General features: G+C 48.1%; 2 protein-coding genes and 1 non-coding gene across 3 annotated transcripts in view; 1 reads left to right on the top strand and 2 right to left on the bottom strand.

Annotated features, from left to right (window-relative positions):
• SACM1L (SAC1 like phosphatidylinositide phosphatase) overlaps nucleotides 1-7,220 on the bottom strand; it is a 58,691-nt gene extending 51,471 nt beyond the window's left edge. The window contains exon 1 of the mRNA XM_026500642.4: nucleotides 7,059-7,220. Coding sequence (XP_026356427.1) covers nucleotides 7,059-7,090 — 32 coding nt within the window. The 5' untranslated portion in view covers nucleotides 7,091-7,220. The remainder of the gene's footprint in view (nucleotides 1-7,058) is intronic.
• A 276-nt stretch (nucleotides 7,221-7,496) lies between these two features.
• Nucleotides 7,497-7,569, top strand: TRNAR-ACG (transfer RNA arginine (anticodon ACG)). The gene has a single exon. It is a non-coding gene; the product is annotated as a tRNA-Arg (tRNA).
• A 5,454-nt stretch (nucleotides 7,570-13,023) lies between these two features.
• Nucleotides 13,024-17,702, bottom strand: part of LIMD1 (LIM domain containing 1) — a 68,846-nt gene continuing 64,167 nt past the window's right edge. Inside the window, exon 8 of the mRNA XM_026500641.4 lies at nucleotides 13,024-16,538. Coding sequence (XP_026356426.2) covers nucleotides 16,401-16,538 — 138 coding nt within the window. The 3' untranslated portion in view covers nucleotides 13,024-16,400. The remainder of the gene's footprint in view (nucleotides 16,539-17,702) is intronic.

Raw genomic sequence — 17,702 nt, 5'->3', positions numbered from 1 at the left:
GCTAGTGAAATTAACGTCAGCTCTCTAGCACTTACCATCAGAAACACTAGAGTAAACCACCCAGCGGTGTAACTGTTGCTGGGGTGCATGGTCTTACTGTTACTTTTGTTTGGGGAGCTTCACCAAATAGCCTACCAGGTCTCTGTAGACAAGGACTCTGCTTATCCATTCTCCTTGGTCTTTCTCACCCAAGAAGACAGAGGAAGCTCAGTCACTATTCTTAGAAAATATAACATAGTCAGCAAATATCTACATTAAGTTGGGTTTTTCTATGGCCCTTAACTAATGTTTTCTTTGGCTCAGAGACAGAGTAAAAAGGATTTAAAAACTGTTTTCCTTTCTCCTAGCTAATGAAAGATCTTGGTGGGTCAAATGTTAACTGGATTGGAAGGTATGGTGTAACTAAACAGAGGACAAGGAGGGAACAGCAGTGGTTCTCTGATTAGAAAGCCTACAGAGTGTCACTGGTGCCAATTTCCGCCTGGAGCTTTTCAAAATTAACCAGTCAACAGGCTGTACTGAATTCTCAACATAAGAAATACATGGAAACCAAGACAGAAGCCTCAACGATAATCAAAAATCGGGGAGAAAATCCTTTCTCTATAGCCAATGAATGGCCCTTAATTGCTATAAAGTCTCTCATTTTATTAAACTCTCTCACATTACTTTCTTTATGAAATAGATTTTAGAGGTTAAGACAAGGAGATTCCATCCAAGAAGATTATCTGGTCATTAACTATGCTGTTGATATCAATCTCTGAAGTTCAAAGTAATACTGGACAGTAAAAAGAGCTCTGGTCCTGTGTAAGCTATCTGGAGAGGCTGTCTGAATCCAACAGGCATGAACCATGAACTCCAACGGACAAGACTACTGCCCCATTTCTCTCAACCCTGGATTCTGCTTTCTGTTAAGAGGACACATATTCTGGAATAGCAGAATACTTAAATAACAATTACTTCCTACTCTGACTGCTTTCATTTGGTTGACTATTTCGCTTTTACAGACTGCTGACCAAGTATGAGATAAAAAAGAAAATTCAGAGGACTAGGAGTTAAACTCAATGCAGGAAATTCTATTACACTTAATAGAAATGCATTTAATCTTATAGCCACCTGGGATTCACTAGCTCTTAAGAGTGCTTTTTAAAAAGTACCCTTGTCAAATTTTAAGAAAAGCAATATATTTAATTACATCATAAACATAAAATATTCTTTTTCGGGCTTGGCAATATGATTTTCTAGCGTCTAAAAACATCCCTTTTTTCCCTCATGTAACATTTACATCTCTAGGCAACAACTAACCTCTTCAAAATCCTGTCCCATCCCAAGAGCAAATTTAACCCACTCCAAAAATATTACTATTTGCTGACCTCACACCCATTACAAGGGCTATTATGAAAAACAAACAGAGAATAATGAGTGTTGGTGAGGATGTAGAGAAACTGGAACGCTGGGCACTGTTGGTGGGGTTACAAAATGGTGTAGCCGCTGCAAGAAAACAGCGTGGTGGTTCCTCAATAAAATTAAAAATAGAATGACCGTATGATCCAGAAATTCCACCTCCGGGTACGTGGTCAAAAGAATTGAAAGTGAGGTCTCAAAGAGAGATTTATGCATCCATGCTCACGGTAGTATCATTCACAACAGCCAAAAAGGTGGAAGTGACCTAAGCGCCCATCGACGGGTGAACGGGTGAGCAAAATGCAGTATATACATAAAATGGAGCATTATTCAGCCTTAAAAAGGAAATTCTGACATATACTATAACATGCATGAATTCTGAGTACATTATGCTAAGTGGAAATAAGCCAGTCCCAAAGGGACAAATACTGGATGATTCAACTTCTATGACGTACTTAGAGAAGTCAAATTCACAGAGATAGAAAGTACAATGGTGGCTGCTGGGGACTAGGGGGAGGAGGAATAGAGTTTTTGCTAGAGTCACAAAACTCTAGCAAAAACATATATCCTCAAAAATCTTACATAAGAATTAAATCGAAGTCTTAATAATCAAACCTCTCCTATCTCTGGTTCAAAACATACAGGAATAACATTTTACTAGACCTGGCTAGCAAAAAGTAAAAACCCCGACAGTAAAGGCTCCTCTGAGCCCCCTACGCCTATACCCAGAAGGTGCTCCCACCACCCCTCATCCATCCACCCTCTGAGTCCCAGGGGTTCCCGCCTCATGGAGCCATTGCTAGGGTACATTTCTTACAGCCCACGTTCATCCCGGACAACCCTGGAGCGCAACCCAATCCCAAACAGTTGATGTTTTCAGGAAGCTAATGCGCTTTAACTCCATCTTCTTCCTCAAAACCCTGAGGTCCCACCTACTTCCTATTCTCTGCACATCCTAAAACCCATTACCTCCAAAACTCAGACTCTTTCGCAGCACCAAGTCTGACTGCCACCTCATCTGAAGCTCTAATGCACAGCAAAACCTTCCAGGGTCCCCAAGCGCTCCAAAGAATGCTGTCCTACCATCCCAGCATGCTTTGGTTCTCACTCAGGCTGTAGAGTGCTAAGAACCACAGGGACTCCTAGTTAAACATGGAGATTCCCAGGCCCCACCTTGAGAGATTTTTCACTCACTAGGCCTCATGTGAGGCTCTGGAATATGCATTTAAGACAAGCGCAGCAAACGATCTGATGCAGCCCGGCACTAACCTAGACTCTCCAGCCAGCAAACACCTTGGATATAAACACTGCGTGTGCGTGCCCGCATTTATACCCTTCCCTTCCCTCCGTGAGTGAATAAGCTGACTGCTGCTTGTACTGGACAGACCACGTAGGTCTTCATCCCCGCGTGACTCAGTTTACATCTGGTCAGGGCTGCATCACAGCTGTCCCACTGACCTCACAGCTATGGCCACCTTTTACAAAGACAAGGGACTTCCTAACAGAGGGAACAATGCTTCTTTGGAGGCAAGCTGCAGCCTAATTCACTTTCTAACGGATTTCCTGTCTTACACCTATTTCAGTGGACCTTTTAAAGGCAGGGGTCCTTTAAATGTTTCCAACAATGATTTCTGTTGTAACTGTTTCATGATTTCAAATTTATCATTGTCTGACATTATCGACGCTTTACACAACTAACTTAAAAAGGAAAAAGGAGTCACAAAATAGATTATTTAGAACTGTCTGGATGTTTTAAAAGCATTTTAAATTCTGAACATCTCAATACTGTTTTCCATATTAAAAATCCATATGGACATGTCAACTATTTTCAAATGTAAGTGACTCACTCCTATACCAGGCACATCCAAGGACTAAGGTGAAAGCAATCTGATAAGAAAAAAAGGCAATTTGAATAATGCAGTGTAATGGAAAGATCTCTGGACTCTGGGCCTGCTGTGTTCCAAGGCCAGTCCTGCCATGGCTTGGCTGTGTGACCTGACTGTGGGGCCAAGGGCAATTATTTCCATCTTCAACAATGATGGAGGACATACATCAACCTATGACTTCACTGAGGCATTGGAAAGACAATCATATACACAGAGTGACCTAAGCTGCTGCTACTTCAAAAGAATACATTCCAAAGTAGCCCTGAGTGTTTCATTTCGAAATGCTGGGGTATCTCTACACTGGAAAGTTCATTTACTTAGGTGATTCACTGAGGATCTCTCTGCACAAGGCTTTATGCGAGGTACTGAGGAGGAGTAGAGAAGAAATCAGCGCTAAGGTGTTTTGAATATGTTCGACATATTTGCAATCTAGTAAGAGAACCAAAGCATATGCACTATAATGATTTCATCATTTCTAGGTGGCAAAGTCAGTTCAAACAGTGCTATGGAGGGACGCCTGGGCGGCTCAGCGGCTTAAGCGTCCGACTCTTGATCTCAGCTCAGCTCTCGATCTCAAGGTTCTGAGTTCAAGTACCACACTGGGCTCCCCGCGAAGCCCACTTAAAAAGGGAGGGGGGACACCCAGGTGGTGCAGTCAGTTAGCGTCTGACTCTTGGTTTCAGCTCAGGTCCTGATTTCACAGTCAGGAGACTGAGCCCCACATCGGGCTCTATGCTCAGCACAGACTGCTGAAGTTTCTCTCTCCATCTGCTCTGACCCTCCCCTGCACTCCCCTGCATATGCGCATGTGCCGCTTTCTCGTAATCTCTCAAATAAATAACATTGGGGAAAAAAAGGCAAACAGTGCTATTGATTGATCTTTCTACTTTCAGTCTTCTTGTCTATGAGGTAATAAATACACTGCACATCAATTCTAAGAGAAAGAATGTGCAAGCCAGACAGACGTCTGGTGTCCAGTTCCTGTGACAGTAGACTCTTCTGGGAGCTCAGTGAAGGGAAAGATGTGGGGAAAAGTCTTCTCAGAGAAAGTGAGTCTCTGTAAATTACACTGGGTATCTCATTTACACTCTCTTTCAATCGTTATAATAATCCTGTGAAGTAGGACCGTTTTCATTTGATTCAGAGATTAAGTATCATGGCCGTGACACAAAGCAAGTAACAAGGTCAGGATCTGAATCCAAGGCTCTTCTGATCAAAAACGTCTGCATCTCTCAGCTCTACCATGGGTCCATGACTGTGATTAGCATGTAAAGACGGGAGAGAAGAAGGCATTTTGGTAGAAGGATCAAAATAAAAGAAGCCCAAGCTTGAGGCTAAAAGAGGGTGGCCCAGTCGGTGAAAAGAGGAAAAAATGCACTGAGCAGTTAGGCGAAATAAGGTTAAGGGTTAGCTTAGGAAGAGGCTGGAATCCAGATGACTAAGAAACGTGGGCTCAGTCCTATCAGCAAGATAGAACCAGAGACTGTTAGCAGGAGAGCAGCTGATAAAATCTTGGCAATAATGAGGAAGGTGAACTTCACAGCAGGACAGAAACGGACTGCACATGGGTGACACAAGGTAGAACATATTATGATTTAACATCCCAAGCACTTCAATATTGTGACAAACTCAGTAGTAGCAGCAGTTTTGTAATAAATGATCAAACTATCTCTTGTATGCCTCTCTCTTAAAACATCTCTAGGCACGTTTTAAAAAATGGCTGTTTTGTCCTACTAATTCTTACATGGGTCAGAAACTACTGCCATGTCCAAATGCATCTAAAAAAGAACACCCCTTAGGTCAGAGGCCACTTCAAGAACCTTGAACAGCACGCCTCAGAGCAGGAACAGCCAAAGAGAGATTACAACTCACAAAATTCTTGGTAAGTAAAACAACATTATAGAAAAGTCAGATCTTCAATACACACTGGGACTCAAAACTTCTCTCGGTGGAATGAAGTTAAGGGCTGCAAATCTGAGACTGACTTTCACATGACCCCAGATTTACTTTCTCAAATTCATAGTCTCCACTTCTACAAAAATCAATAGAAAACCATCATCCCCACCACTTAAGGGCCAAATTTCTTTTCTCTTGTATGGATACAGAGCTTTTTTTCTTTTCTTTTCTTTTTTCTTTTCTTTTCTTCTTTTAAGGTTTGGACTGATGAATTTAGTGAGTCCTTAGCAACATAAAAGAAATCATCAGAATTCTCAAGTTCTCCATCCCATTCAATCTTTGCCACAGGAAAATTCAACTGCATTCCATAACCTAACACTGAGCTGCATCGAGCCAAGGCTCCATATTGCTTAAACACATTTGAGACCTGGTGTAGGATCATATTAAACCCTTCAGTGACTATCAGATAGTCAACAATAACCTAATTAGCCAGCAGAGCACACGTGACACTGGCCCAGCCAGTACCCTCGTCAAAGACATTTTGCAGGATTCATTCACCAACAAGGTGATCACCTTGCAGAGGGGAACAGGGAGAGAAAAAGGAAAGCTGGCAAGGGTGGAGGGAATGTGGAGGGAAGTGCGCAGCTGGGGCTACAGAAAAGTGGCAAAGGAGTGGGCTAAGGAAAAAATAATAATCTTTTCTGCAACACATTTCATTTCAAGTAGATGACCTCACTCCCAATTTTGCACCCGAACTTTAAATTGAACCTTCCAGAAAGTTAAGTGAGTTTGAGGTTCCAGAGAGCACAGGAAGTGCCCAAACCACATTTTGATGTCCTCATATCCCTACAAAGGAAATATGATACCTCTGCCTAAATCCCAAGGTATATTATAGCTCATTTAGGGATAGGTAAGCTTCCCCAAAAATTACATTTGCTTCTGAGGCCAAGGACATCCTCAGACTAGGGCAACTGGCCTTTCAGTCTAGAGGTAAAGTATCAAACCCAAAGTAGAACAAAGTTATTCAGAGACAAGAAAACCAAGGGGCTGATGGTAATTTTAAAAGAAACACACGTTTTTATTTATTCAGGACAAGCCAAAAAAGCCTACAAATACTTAATTTACAACCCTAACAACCAGAGCCTATTTCTCAAAGTCTCAAGAACTTGGCTTTAAGGAAAAGTCAATCTGCAGTGCCAAAATTCTCGAGAATGGCCTCTGGCTGTCAACAGGAACTTAACCTGTTTTGTGCTTGAGCTGTATAATACTTAAAACCAAGTAAATCCTTGAGAATCTCAAGAGTATTGACTGTTCTTCTTTTCTGCATCCTAAAGGCTGGTCAGGCAGGCTTTGGTGCCCAGATAAGGTATGTCGATTTGTGTGTGGACTCTAATGTGTTGTTATGGGTTCATTTCACAAGAAAAAAAAAACCCCACAACAACAAACTTCTCTTTTCCTCTGCTAAGCAATAAAGATAAATTTAGCCGCCACCTCTCAAACAAAGTGGGTGGGGAGGAGCGCGCCCCAAGCTTGCCACATCGCAACGCCGACCCCTTCTCGCTGGAAGCCGGTCTGCAGCTTCGCTCTCCCGCCGTGGGCGCCGAGGCCGGGCAGGGCGAAGAAAGGCCGGCGACGCTGTCATTCCCGGGCTCCCGGGCCTGTGGCGACTCCGGCGGGGCCTTCGGGTGGCCGCAACCGACAAGCTCCCGGACGGGCCGCGGCGGGAGAGGAGGGCGGGGACTGCCAGGGGCTCCCACACCCGGCCCGCAGCCCTGGGATCAGGAGCCCTGCCCGAGACCGGCTGCCCGCACCTGCCGCCCCGCCCGCCGCCCCTCAGACCCCTTCGCTCAACGGCCTCCGGCCCGCGGGACTCACAGCTTCAGCCGCTCGTAGGTCGTCGCCGCCATCGTGCACCACTAGCTCCTTCTTCCTCTTTCCGCCCGCCCCGCCCCGCGCCGCCACCTCGGCCACCGCGGTACCGTTCACCCAGCTCCGCGGCCGCAGCGCCCGGGTCGTCCCACCCCTCTCTCCACCCCACCCGACCCCAAGCGGACGGAAGGCGTCCGGGGACAACCTTAGCGCGCGCGCTAGAGAGCGCGAAAGAAGCGGTCCGGCGCGCGGATTGGAGCGCGCCGAAGAGCGCCGTGACGTAGACTCTGCGGATTGGCGGAGAGCGTTTGCTTGAGAACGGTGGAGCGTGGGAGCCGTGGGCGGGAGCCGCGGCGCGGGGCGGAAACGCGACACTAATGTAGGGAAACCTGTTGAAGCTGCGTAATGGGTGATCTGTATCACTGAGAAAACCCGGCTAGCACGGGGCCAGTGGCGCAATGGATAACGCGTCTGACTACGGATCAGAAGATTCTAGGTTCGACTCCTGGCTGGCTCGGGGTGTACTTTTTGCCCCATCTGGTTTGATGTTACAGGGTCTCCCTGGGAAGGACTCTGGCTAGAGTGTGAAGGTTAAATATCTTGAATTTTACCGACACTTTGCCCGAAATGTCATCTTTTCAGCTGTGTTTGGCACCCGGAGTTGTGTGAGGTGTAAATTGAGGTGTAAATTGCAGAGCTCCTTCTTGATGATGCAGGAGTCCCTGTAAATGGGGTACATATAGGAAGACACCCCTAAAAAGGTGGCCGTTTGGAGTGGGGGGGCGCTCTGTGGCCGGAGGTTGGCCACCTGATGACACCGAAGCGCCTTCCAGGCAGAGGTTCTGACCTCCTTCCCTGGGGCAGGGAGCCCCGTAGGGACGTGAAAAGCGGCGCAGCACATTTCCCGAGAGGGCGTGGGCTCCCCCGCATCAGAGACAGAGCACGGCAGTGCGTACAGACCCCTTAGTCTTGTCCTCGGAGGGCTCCGCGTGCAAAGGCCACCTGGCCCTCAGGTTTCCCCGCGATGCCCTAAAACACGCGTGTTTTTGCGGTGAGATCAACCCCAGGTTTTCTGGCCTATTAGATAATGCCTGGCTCGAAGACCTCAGAAGTCACGAAACCTCTGCGGAGGAAAGCGGACTCGAACCCGTGGACTGCCAAGACATGCGACATCGATTAATCTTTCCCATATGACATTCTTTTTCCTCCTTTTTATAGAAAATTTGTGAAATGCAGAAAACTATTTGGAATAAAAATAATGTGAGTTCCCATCCCAAGATCATTGCTATTAATAAAATTTTTTCCCTTTCAGAGATTTTTGCTTCCACGCTTTTTAATATGGATATACCTGCACGCGTATCTTTCCAAATCTGGGGTTGTACTAGAAATGTCTTTGTGTTCCCGTTTTGTTCCCTTACCTTTCTGTCTGAGATTTAAGGTCATTAAATACACTTTGAAGCTACCCCATCCAAGAACTAGATAATTTTAAGCATTACCCTCTTGTTGGGAATTTGGGTTGTTGTCAGCTTAACACTTTTAAAGATAATGCTGTGCTGGATTATTTCTGATGTGTCTTATAAATTTCTAGATGTGGAATGATCAGGTGGACGTCTTTTAAGGCCCATTTCATGGACATTTTTGAGACTTGGAACATATTTACAAATTGCCCTCCAAAAAAATAAAACCAACACACTTCCATTAACAGCATCTGTTTTCTTGTTTGCTAACCAACAGAGTATTATAGGTTGCATTATGATTTCTTTGCAGTTCTCGTAATAGAAAAACAGAACTTCTTTTTACCTATATTACTTGATGTATCTATTCTCTTGATGTATGCGTGTATGTATTCAGTTTTTTCTTAGATCTGTTAGGTTTTTTAATATATAAAGAATATTAATTCTTTGGCTATCAAACACAATGCAGTCTTCTTCCAGTTTATCAATTACCTTTTCCTTATAATATTTTTGAAAATGTAATTTTCACTACTATATATTCCAATTTACCAATATTTTACTTTATGGTATCTTCTATGGCATATGTGGTCTATTCAAAAATTTTTTGTGTGTTTGTATTGTTTTTCCCATTGAAGCTGTTTGTAATTCATTTTTTTGGTCTTCCCAATGGAAAGATCAATTAAGTCTTAAAGTCTATTACTCTTCTTGAGCAATTAAGAGCTCTAAACTCTTTGCTTGGACTGATTCAATCAATCCCACAATAATCCTATAAAGCAAGTTCAGTTATCCCCATTTTTACATGTGCAGGAGCTAACTTTGCTTAAGGTTATTGAGCAATTAGGTGGCAGAGCCTGAGTTAGAACTTGAGTCTGGGCTCTTGATCCCAAAGCTATCCTGGCCTTGAGCTTACTGTGTGCCAGAGGGTGACCACATGAGTGGACTCAGGGTCATTCCGTATCTGGCATGAATGACGATCATATGTGCACCTCAGCCTTCAATCAGAAGATCTCATCTCTAGGGGCGCCTGGGTGGCTCAGTCATTAAGCGTCTGCCTTCTGCTCAGGGCGTGATCCCTGTGTTCTGGGATCGAGGCCCGCATCAGGCTCCTCCGCTGGGAGCCTGCTTCTTCGTCTCCCACTTCCCCCTGCTTGTGTTCCCTCTCTCGCTGGCCGTCTCTCTCTCTGTCTCTCTCTCTCTCTCAAATAAATGAATAAAATCCTTTAAAAACAAAAAGAAGAAGAAGAAGAAGATCTCATCTCTAGTCCTGATGATCATTCCACATCTAGATCATTCCACTCACCAGCTGTGGGCTCTTGGACATTTCCTCTCCTTTAATAAAATGGGGATATAAGTTGCAGGCTTTCTCTTAAGGCTTTAAGAAAAGAATGCTTCTAGCCAAACAGTCACCGCCCTGCAGAGAACTCCTGCCGGGACTCTAAACATGTCACCATGTAGAAGTTCTATTCACAGCAGAATAAAGAGACAGAAAGGCTGAACTTTCTTTGCCAGTTGTGTAATACAAGCCAAGGCCTTTATGAACACTCGTGAGAATGGAAAATGGAAACTAATCCAGGCAGAAACAGACATTCTTCTGGGGCTTTTAAATGCCTAACAAGCCAAAATCCGATCTAAGGAGAACAATGTTCAGGATAAGAAATCAGGCAAGGATACATAATATGAATGGACACCTTTAGCCAAGTCTTTCCTACAGTTAAATTATGTTACCTATGTAAATACAAATATAAATTTTTACAAAATCCGCCAAGGGGCTTCCCATGGAAGCGATCCTAGCTGCAGACGAGGTTTGTTGACATGATACAAATGATCTCTGCTGCCGGCTTTTACGTCCATGCTTCTATAACGGAGTATGGCTCCCAAATGTAGCTCTTACATACTTTTGCTCCATTATGCCTGTTGTGGGGTCTGCCTTCCTGCCAAGTCTCCAAATTGGGTGCATTTCCTCACTTCCCCTCTGTCACCAGCCTGCTGTGGGCCAGATCCCATGAGCAACTCAGGGCCACAGCCACCTGTCTTGGGGGCTTGGGTCAGTTGGAGGGACGTGTATAACTAAGTGGCAGGAGTGCCTTAGGTAACCAGGGCTTCTCCTACAAGTGTTACATCTGCCGCTGTCACATACCTGGAACCTTCTGGACCAGACCACTGGCTTATGTTTCGCCCGCATAGTATGGTCTATTCTGATTTGTTTTGACACCCAGAATCCGAGGTCCAAATCACTTTCATATATGAAGCAGTTCTGTTTTCAAACCAGAGAAAATGTGAACCCCACTTTCAGCGATGCTTGAAGAAAATGCATCTAATAACCCCAGGATATTCTTTCATTCCACCTAAAAAGTTTGTTGGACCCTGTAATAAGCCGAGCAGTACTCCCCCACCGAGATGTCCCTGGCCTAATCCCCAGAAGCTGTGACTAGTAACCCACAAAGTAAAAGAGATTTTGCAGATGTGATTGGTTAAGGGGTCTTGAGACGAGACGGGGATTATCCTAGACCACATGGGCACGCCCAGTATAATCACAGGGGTCCTTACAAGAAAGAAGCAGGAGGAGAGGGAGAGAGGAGGTGTGATAACAGACTTCAGTGATGGTGCCACAAGCCAAGGAGTGTGGGGGGCCTCTCAAAGCTGAAAAAGGGCAAGGGACAGATTCTCCCCTTGCGCCTCCAGAAGGAACTGGGCTCTGCTGACACCTTGATTAGAGCTCTAGAAGACCATTTCTCCAGAACCATCGGATGTGTGTGGTTTCAAGCCACTAAATTTGGTTCTTTGTCCAGGAAGCAATAAGAACCAAGGGGCACCTGGGTGGCTCAGTCGGTTAAGCGTCTGCCTTCGGCTTGGGTCATGATCCCAGGGTCCTGGGATCAAGCCCTGCATCAGGCTCCCTGCTCTTCAGAGAGCCTGCTTCTCCCTCTCCCTGCCCCCAGCTTGTGCTCTCTCAAATAAATAAAATAAAAAGAAACAGTACAGACTCCAGCAGAGAGCAGTGACAGGCCCCTCCTCCCCCTCACAATGAGTGTCTCAGGATAAGTGGCTCTAACGAAGGAATCCACTGAAAGTTACTGCCCTGGCAGCCAGAGCAGTGTGACAGCTCCCTCTGGGTGAGACTGTCCGGGCTGGGATCTTGGCTTGGTTTACTGGGCACTCAGTGTTCAGAGAGTTACTTCACCTTCCTGTGACTCCGTTGCCTTGTCCATAAACTAAAAGATTATAAAGAATGTGGTCCTCAGAATAGTACCTAGCACATGGTGAGTACACAATAAACCAGCCACTGCTGTCACTGCTTTAATCACAGAACTTAAGACCAAACCAGATGTCCCCCCTGCTTCAGCCCCAAATGGCCCAAAGGCCTGAGCTGGCTAGCATCTGTTCCTGACTGTGCCATCTCGTCCCAGGACCAGGTTCAGGGATGTGGCGTGATCGCCTGAAATTGGCCAAGATGGGAAGATTTACATCACAGAAACCAGCAAACACTGCAAATCAGGGCCTCGTCCCCACCTTCCACCCCAAAGCTGGGGCACCAGCACACCTCGGCCCAGGCCACCCTTTCCCCTATGGTTTCATCCCTTGTGGATCAGGGTCATAAGAAAACTGATCTGTGAAAACAGTGTGTGCTCTCTCATCACTTAAAAAGAGGTTTTATTTTCCAGAAACGGCACCACCCCTGCCAGTATCTTCATGCTCCGCTTTCCCGGGTCCCTGGCGGCCACAAGAACTAACCTGGCCTGAAGTGGCCCATGGACTGAGCAGTGAAAGGCGAGTCCCTGGACGCCCTCTCCCACCCCATGGACTCCAAGCACACACTCAGCCCCTCCCTCTGCAAGCCCTCACCTCTGGGATACTTTGATCAGAAACTCTTTAGAAAAAAGACAACATACACAAAAGGAGACGGAACGACCCCCCCACCCCCTGCAGCAGGACCTCATGTCTCAATATTAAGGACCCAGGGCAAGGAACTTTCGAACCTTGGAAGATGATTCTCCAAGGGTCGCTCACGTTCCTGCACACCCATGAGCCAGACGGCCTTAGTTCCAGACTCTTTTCTGGGGTGCTGGTGTAGTGAACAGTCTTGGGTGGCAGACACAGTGTGTCTCTCTGGAGCAAGTCAGGCAGGCTCACCCGTCATCGTAAGACTGAGGTTCCCTAAGCTCAGGTGTCCTCTTGTAATGCGGGCACAATGTGACCCTCTTCATGGGGCCCTAGGACGACGACTCAGGGAGTCAGTGTAAATGCTGATAAAATACTGATAAAATGCTCCTAGCGGGGGCTGCATTCACCTGTCCTTTGTCTCTGACCTAGGAGTCTGGTAACTTCCACCATGATCCATGAAACCATGGCATGCTGGTTATTAGCTGGCAAGGAGGGTAAAATCTGGGACCTTGTGTAATTTTGACACCCACGTGTTCCCTGAAGAACCCAGAGCTCTAAGAGAAGACCGACTCCAGTTAGCAAAAAGCACTGTCTGCTTACTTCCACACACATGAAAGAAAACCCAAGAAGCATCATCGTGTTGGGAGAGCACTTTAATCGTCTACAAATCGATGCAGTTTATTGGCAATGATATTTTGAATAATTTTATAGCAACAGTACAATTCTGAATAATTTTGTAGTAACAATATTTGGAAGAATTTTACAGTAACAGTACAATTCTGAATAATTTTTATAGGAAAAGAAGAGCTACAGAGGAAAATAATTTCCCTGCACGGTGAAATTTTCGCACACTATATGCAAATTTCCCACATCTGTCCAGTTCCGGCTCAGAACGATAGATAATGTATTTTACTCATTGTATTCTATTCCTTTTAAGTCTGACTTCAAATAACCTGGAAATGAGAACTGATTCCTGACACGGAGGAGACTACAAAGAACTTGGGTTTCCTGGCAGACAGCGTTGGAACAAGTGCGTTCCGCAACAAGGCTGCTGTGCGGTCAAGTCCCACACACGTACGTGGTTGGCAGCCCCACCTCAGTGGACTGGGCCGAAAGAGGTTCTCACTCGAGCATTGACCATGGGGAAGTGGGAAGTCCTGCTGCCACGTATGGGCAGTGACCCAGGCAGAACGTAATGCCTTCCATGGTGAGAGGTGAACACGTACTCTTCCCCCAGCGGCACGTGGGAGAACATCAGAGAGAAGAGCAGCCCAAACCAGACCCCCCTGGCAGCTTCTGAATGGCCCTCGCTGGGGTGGGGGGGGGGAGGCGGAGAAAAAGACTATGGCCCAAATGCGGCCGGGGAGAAGGCTGGAGGCTGGCCTTGGGGGTCTGTCATAAGACCTTATTTCTTGTTTATCTAAAGTCCAAGAGCTATCTAGGGAACTCAGGAAGGGCTCTCTGCTCTACCTTTTAAAATAAACAAATTCCTCCTACTGGGTCCTTGTGCCTCCTTTCTAGGTGCCTATAAATACAATCCTGTGACAATTCTGTTTGGCTAACAGCTTACAGAATGTCTAAGATACCACGCAGGTGAACATCTCCTGGTGGCTTTAGTGCCAGAACCTGAGAAACAGAGCGGGCGCAAGATTTCTGCAACTCGCTGCTCCGATTTCTCGGGCTTCTGGAAAGTCTCTTATTGTTCTTTCCTCAACAGTAGAAAACACCATATTTGCAGATATCTGAATCACCTCCATCAAGGCCACTTAAAACATTTCATTTAAAACATGAATCACAGATTTTTTTTCAACTAATTAGTCACCCAATTTGCAAACAAGTCCCTGCTTCTGACAGTTGCTCTCAGGCAATTTTCTGCACTTTTGCTGGACTTGCAAGTGGAGCAAAGGCGTGTCAGCAAGGACAGAAACGCTCCTAGGTTGGCAAGGCCAAGTTAAGACGTATCAGCTGGCTTCGCGTGCCCCCCAGCCTTGCCAGAGCCGAGCTGGGGAATCTGGGAAGAGAGGGGTTCAGCCCCAGGGTTCACTCCCCTGGCCCCATGCATCCACGGGCGTCTGGAGGCTCGGCCCGGGCCACATGGAATCGATGGAAGCCCACAGCCTGGGCTGAAGCGACATCTGGCTGTCTAACAGAATGAATTTAACAAAAACAGGAGTGTCTTAGGGCAGCTGGTAGAAATGAAGCCCCCTGAAAAGTCTGCGAGTCCCACATGCCTTGGGCTCCGGCGCCCGCCCTCCGTGGCCCCTGCTGCCCTGGGGGTGAGGTGAGGAGGCGGAGAGCAGACCCCAGCGGGATACTCCCAGACCGGCTGGCGGCAGTGAGCCGGCCCCTGCCCTCCCGCGGGCCTCCCCATGGGCTGAGAGGGCAAATGCCAGCCAGCCTTCTTTTTAATTTTTTTTAACACCATCTTTGCATTGAACTAGCAGGGATACGGACGTCTGGTCTCAGGAGTGTGTCACACACAGGGCTTCCTGAGTGCACAGGTGGCCTTGAACCCTTGCCGGTGCGTGGCCCTCCCCCACCCCCCAGGGGAACCGGCCTGATGAACGGCATCAGGGCAGTAACACCCATGTTCGAGCCGACCCACTGCCAGCCGACCTTTAGTTAAGATGACAATGTCCCGAGCCGCTGGCGTCTGGCCCGTGTGGAGGCCGAGACTCCGCACACACCACGAGGCATGTGAGGTCAGGGAGAGGGCCGAATGCCTCCTTATCTGCAGTCTGGTGAAGCTCTTATCTGTGAGGTATTCTGTGTGTGTGGGAGACTGAGAGTGGGGGGAGACGATCAAAAACAAGAAGAAAAACGAGACAAGAGCAGTGTACCTTATACGGGTCTCCTCACACCCGTGCCAAGAACTAGGTGAGGGAGGGACGTGCTCGGTGAACACAGTCATCAGTCCTGGGCCACCCCCTCCCGTGCTGCTTAGAGGTCTCGCACAGACACCAACTCTCCCCGTGGAGAAGGGGAGCTCTCGGCAGGTGGGCAGGGCGGCCCGAACCCCGTGGTTAGAGAAGCGAAAACAGGCCCAGAGATGTCCCCATGTGCAATCCTGAGACTTGCCTTTGTGGGAGCGACTCCAGAGTCACAGACTCTCGAGAGCTCCAGAGAGAAACAGTGCAAACAGGTGGGCAAAGGGGGCCGGGTGCCTGCACCAAGCCCTTGTCCCAAAGCACACTTTGCTAGAATGGGGCAAATCTCCATTGGGCTCCCCGCTGCCTTGAAGGGAGCGAAGATTTGCAGAACCACATAAAGCGCAGCCAGTGTACCAGGAGGGAAGCCCGCCTGGCTCACTCATTTCAAAACTTGGCTCTGGTTTAGCAACGAAATTCTTCCTACGATACAGAGCCCATGCGAGAGCTTCCCTCTTGCCATAATGCAATGAAAACGTGCAGCCCTTCGACAGAAGAACTGAGTCTCTGGGCTGGAAGGAAGTCTTAAATAACGCTGTGTGTGTGTGTGTGTGTGTGTGTGTGTGTGTGTGTGCACGTGCACGTCTGGGCGCAGTCTCAGATCACGTTGTGTACGTGTATGTGTGTGGTGCGGTAGTGTCTGGGTGTGGGTTTGTCCCCAGGGGACACGAGAGGGCTGAACGTATAGGCAGCGAGGTCTCTCTTCAGAGGATATTGTGACACACGCTCCGTGTAACCCTTTCCCTCTGCAGCCTGAACTGCTCCCAGAGGGGCTAGAGGGTGCCTTCGGTTGCACGGATGCAATCTCCTGTCACATGCCACGCGCGGCTGGAGTGTCTTCCTGAGTAATGTGACGAGGGCGCGGCGGTGCAGAAAGGCACTTGGAAAATACACATGCCAGACGGGTAGGGCTCAGCTCCCCGGTTCAAGGAAAGGCACCCCAGGCGTACAGGCAGAAACTTGCCTGCCTAACCCCTCTCCCCCCACCCCGACTCCCCCCCCACCCCGGGGGCCACTGGAAGTAACGGGCAGATGTCTCGTCTGCTACCCTGGCTTCTCATCTCCCACGGGAGGTGAGGCTCCGGCTAGAAGCGGTGCTGGTGAAGAGCGGTGGACGAGGGGCTTTGCTCCAGTCTCTTGACGTGGCAGGAGTGACAGAACAGGTGGTCCTCCAGGGGGTAGCAGCGGTGACCGTCTTCGTCATTGAGCTCCAGACCGCAGTCCTGGGGGGAGGCAAAAACGTCCAGGGGTAGCAGAACAGAACAGAAAGGGGTGCAAGACTGACCCAAAAGCTGACGTCCCGGGGAGCAGCAGAGGGGGCTGTGGGCACAGCGAATGCCAGCGCAGAACTGGGCAGTCCTGCCGAGTGAAAGTGTGACGGGCCCCCAACGCGCACTTGAAACGGGGCTGGTCAGAACGGAAATGGGACGTGGATACATACGGGGTACTCCAAGACTTAGGGCAAAAAAATGAATGTAAGACAGCTCATGAGAAATCCCTCATACTGGGTATACGTTGAAATAACACTGGAGGGGCGCCTGGGTGGCTCAGTCGGTGAAGCGTCTGCCTTTGGCTCAGGTCATCATCCCAGGGCCCTGGGATCGAGCCCCACGTCGGGCTCCCTATTCAGCAGGGAGTCTGCTTTTTTCTCTCCCTCTGCCTCCTCCCTTCTGCTCATGCTCTGTCTCTCTCTCTCTCTCAAATAAATAAAATAAAATAAAAATCTTAAAGAAAGAAAGAACACTGGATATACAGGTTGAATAAAATATTATACGAATGAATCCCCCCTGTTTCTTTTTACTTTTTTAATGTGGCTACTAGAAGACAAAATGACACCATGACTTGGACCTGTGGCTCGGGTTTCTACGGGACAGCACTGCCCTGATTGCAGAGAGAGGGCTGTGGTGAACAAATGGCCCCGTCCCCTTCCTCCAGTGCCTGGGGTACCACTGGCAAGGACCCCCACCTAGTTCTTCAGTGCTGGCAGTGAGGTCAAGCCTCCCACCCTCACCCCTACCCCTCTCCCACTCACCCTACCCACAGTGTCACAAAATCAATCTACTCTCCTTCCACGAGTGAATCCACTTAATTCTGGCTGAAACCCCACGGGCACTTAAACTGTGGGCACCTTCAAAAGGGCCAGGGAGGGGTGACCCCGGGGCCTGTCTGACAGTCACGGGGTGCCCGGGGCTCCTTTGGCCTGGGCGCGACCCAAAGTAAGGAGGGGGGCAGAGGGGCCCCCACCCATCTTCACCCCACCCAGCGGCATGCCTGTTTCCAAGGAGGGACAGGTTTCTTCGTGATTTCTAGGGCTCAGCTCAGAAAGGGGCTCCTGGCAGACAGAACGACCTACAAGCTGGAGGGGAGGGTGTCTGTTCTCCAGATCA

This window comes from Ursus arctos, unplaced genomic scaffold (assembly GCF_023065955.2).
Source record: "Ursus arctos isolate Adak ecotype North America unplaced genomic scaffold, UrsArc2.0 scaffold_14, whole genome shotgun sequence".
NCBI classification, from domain to species: domain Eukaryota; kingdom Metazoa; phylum Chordata; class Mammalia; order Carnivora; family Ursidae; genus Ursus; species Ursus arctos.
The sequence above is the reverse complement of the archived record's forward strand: the minus strand, read 5'-3'. Positions and strand labels throughout refer to the sequence as shown.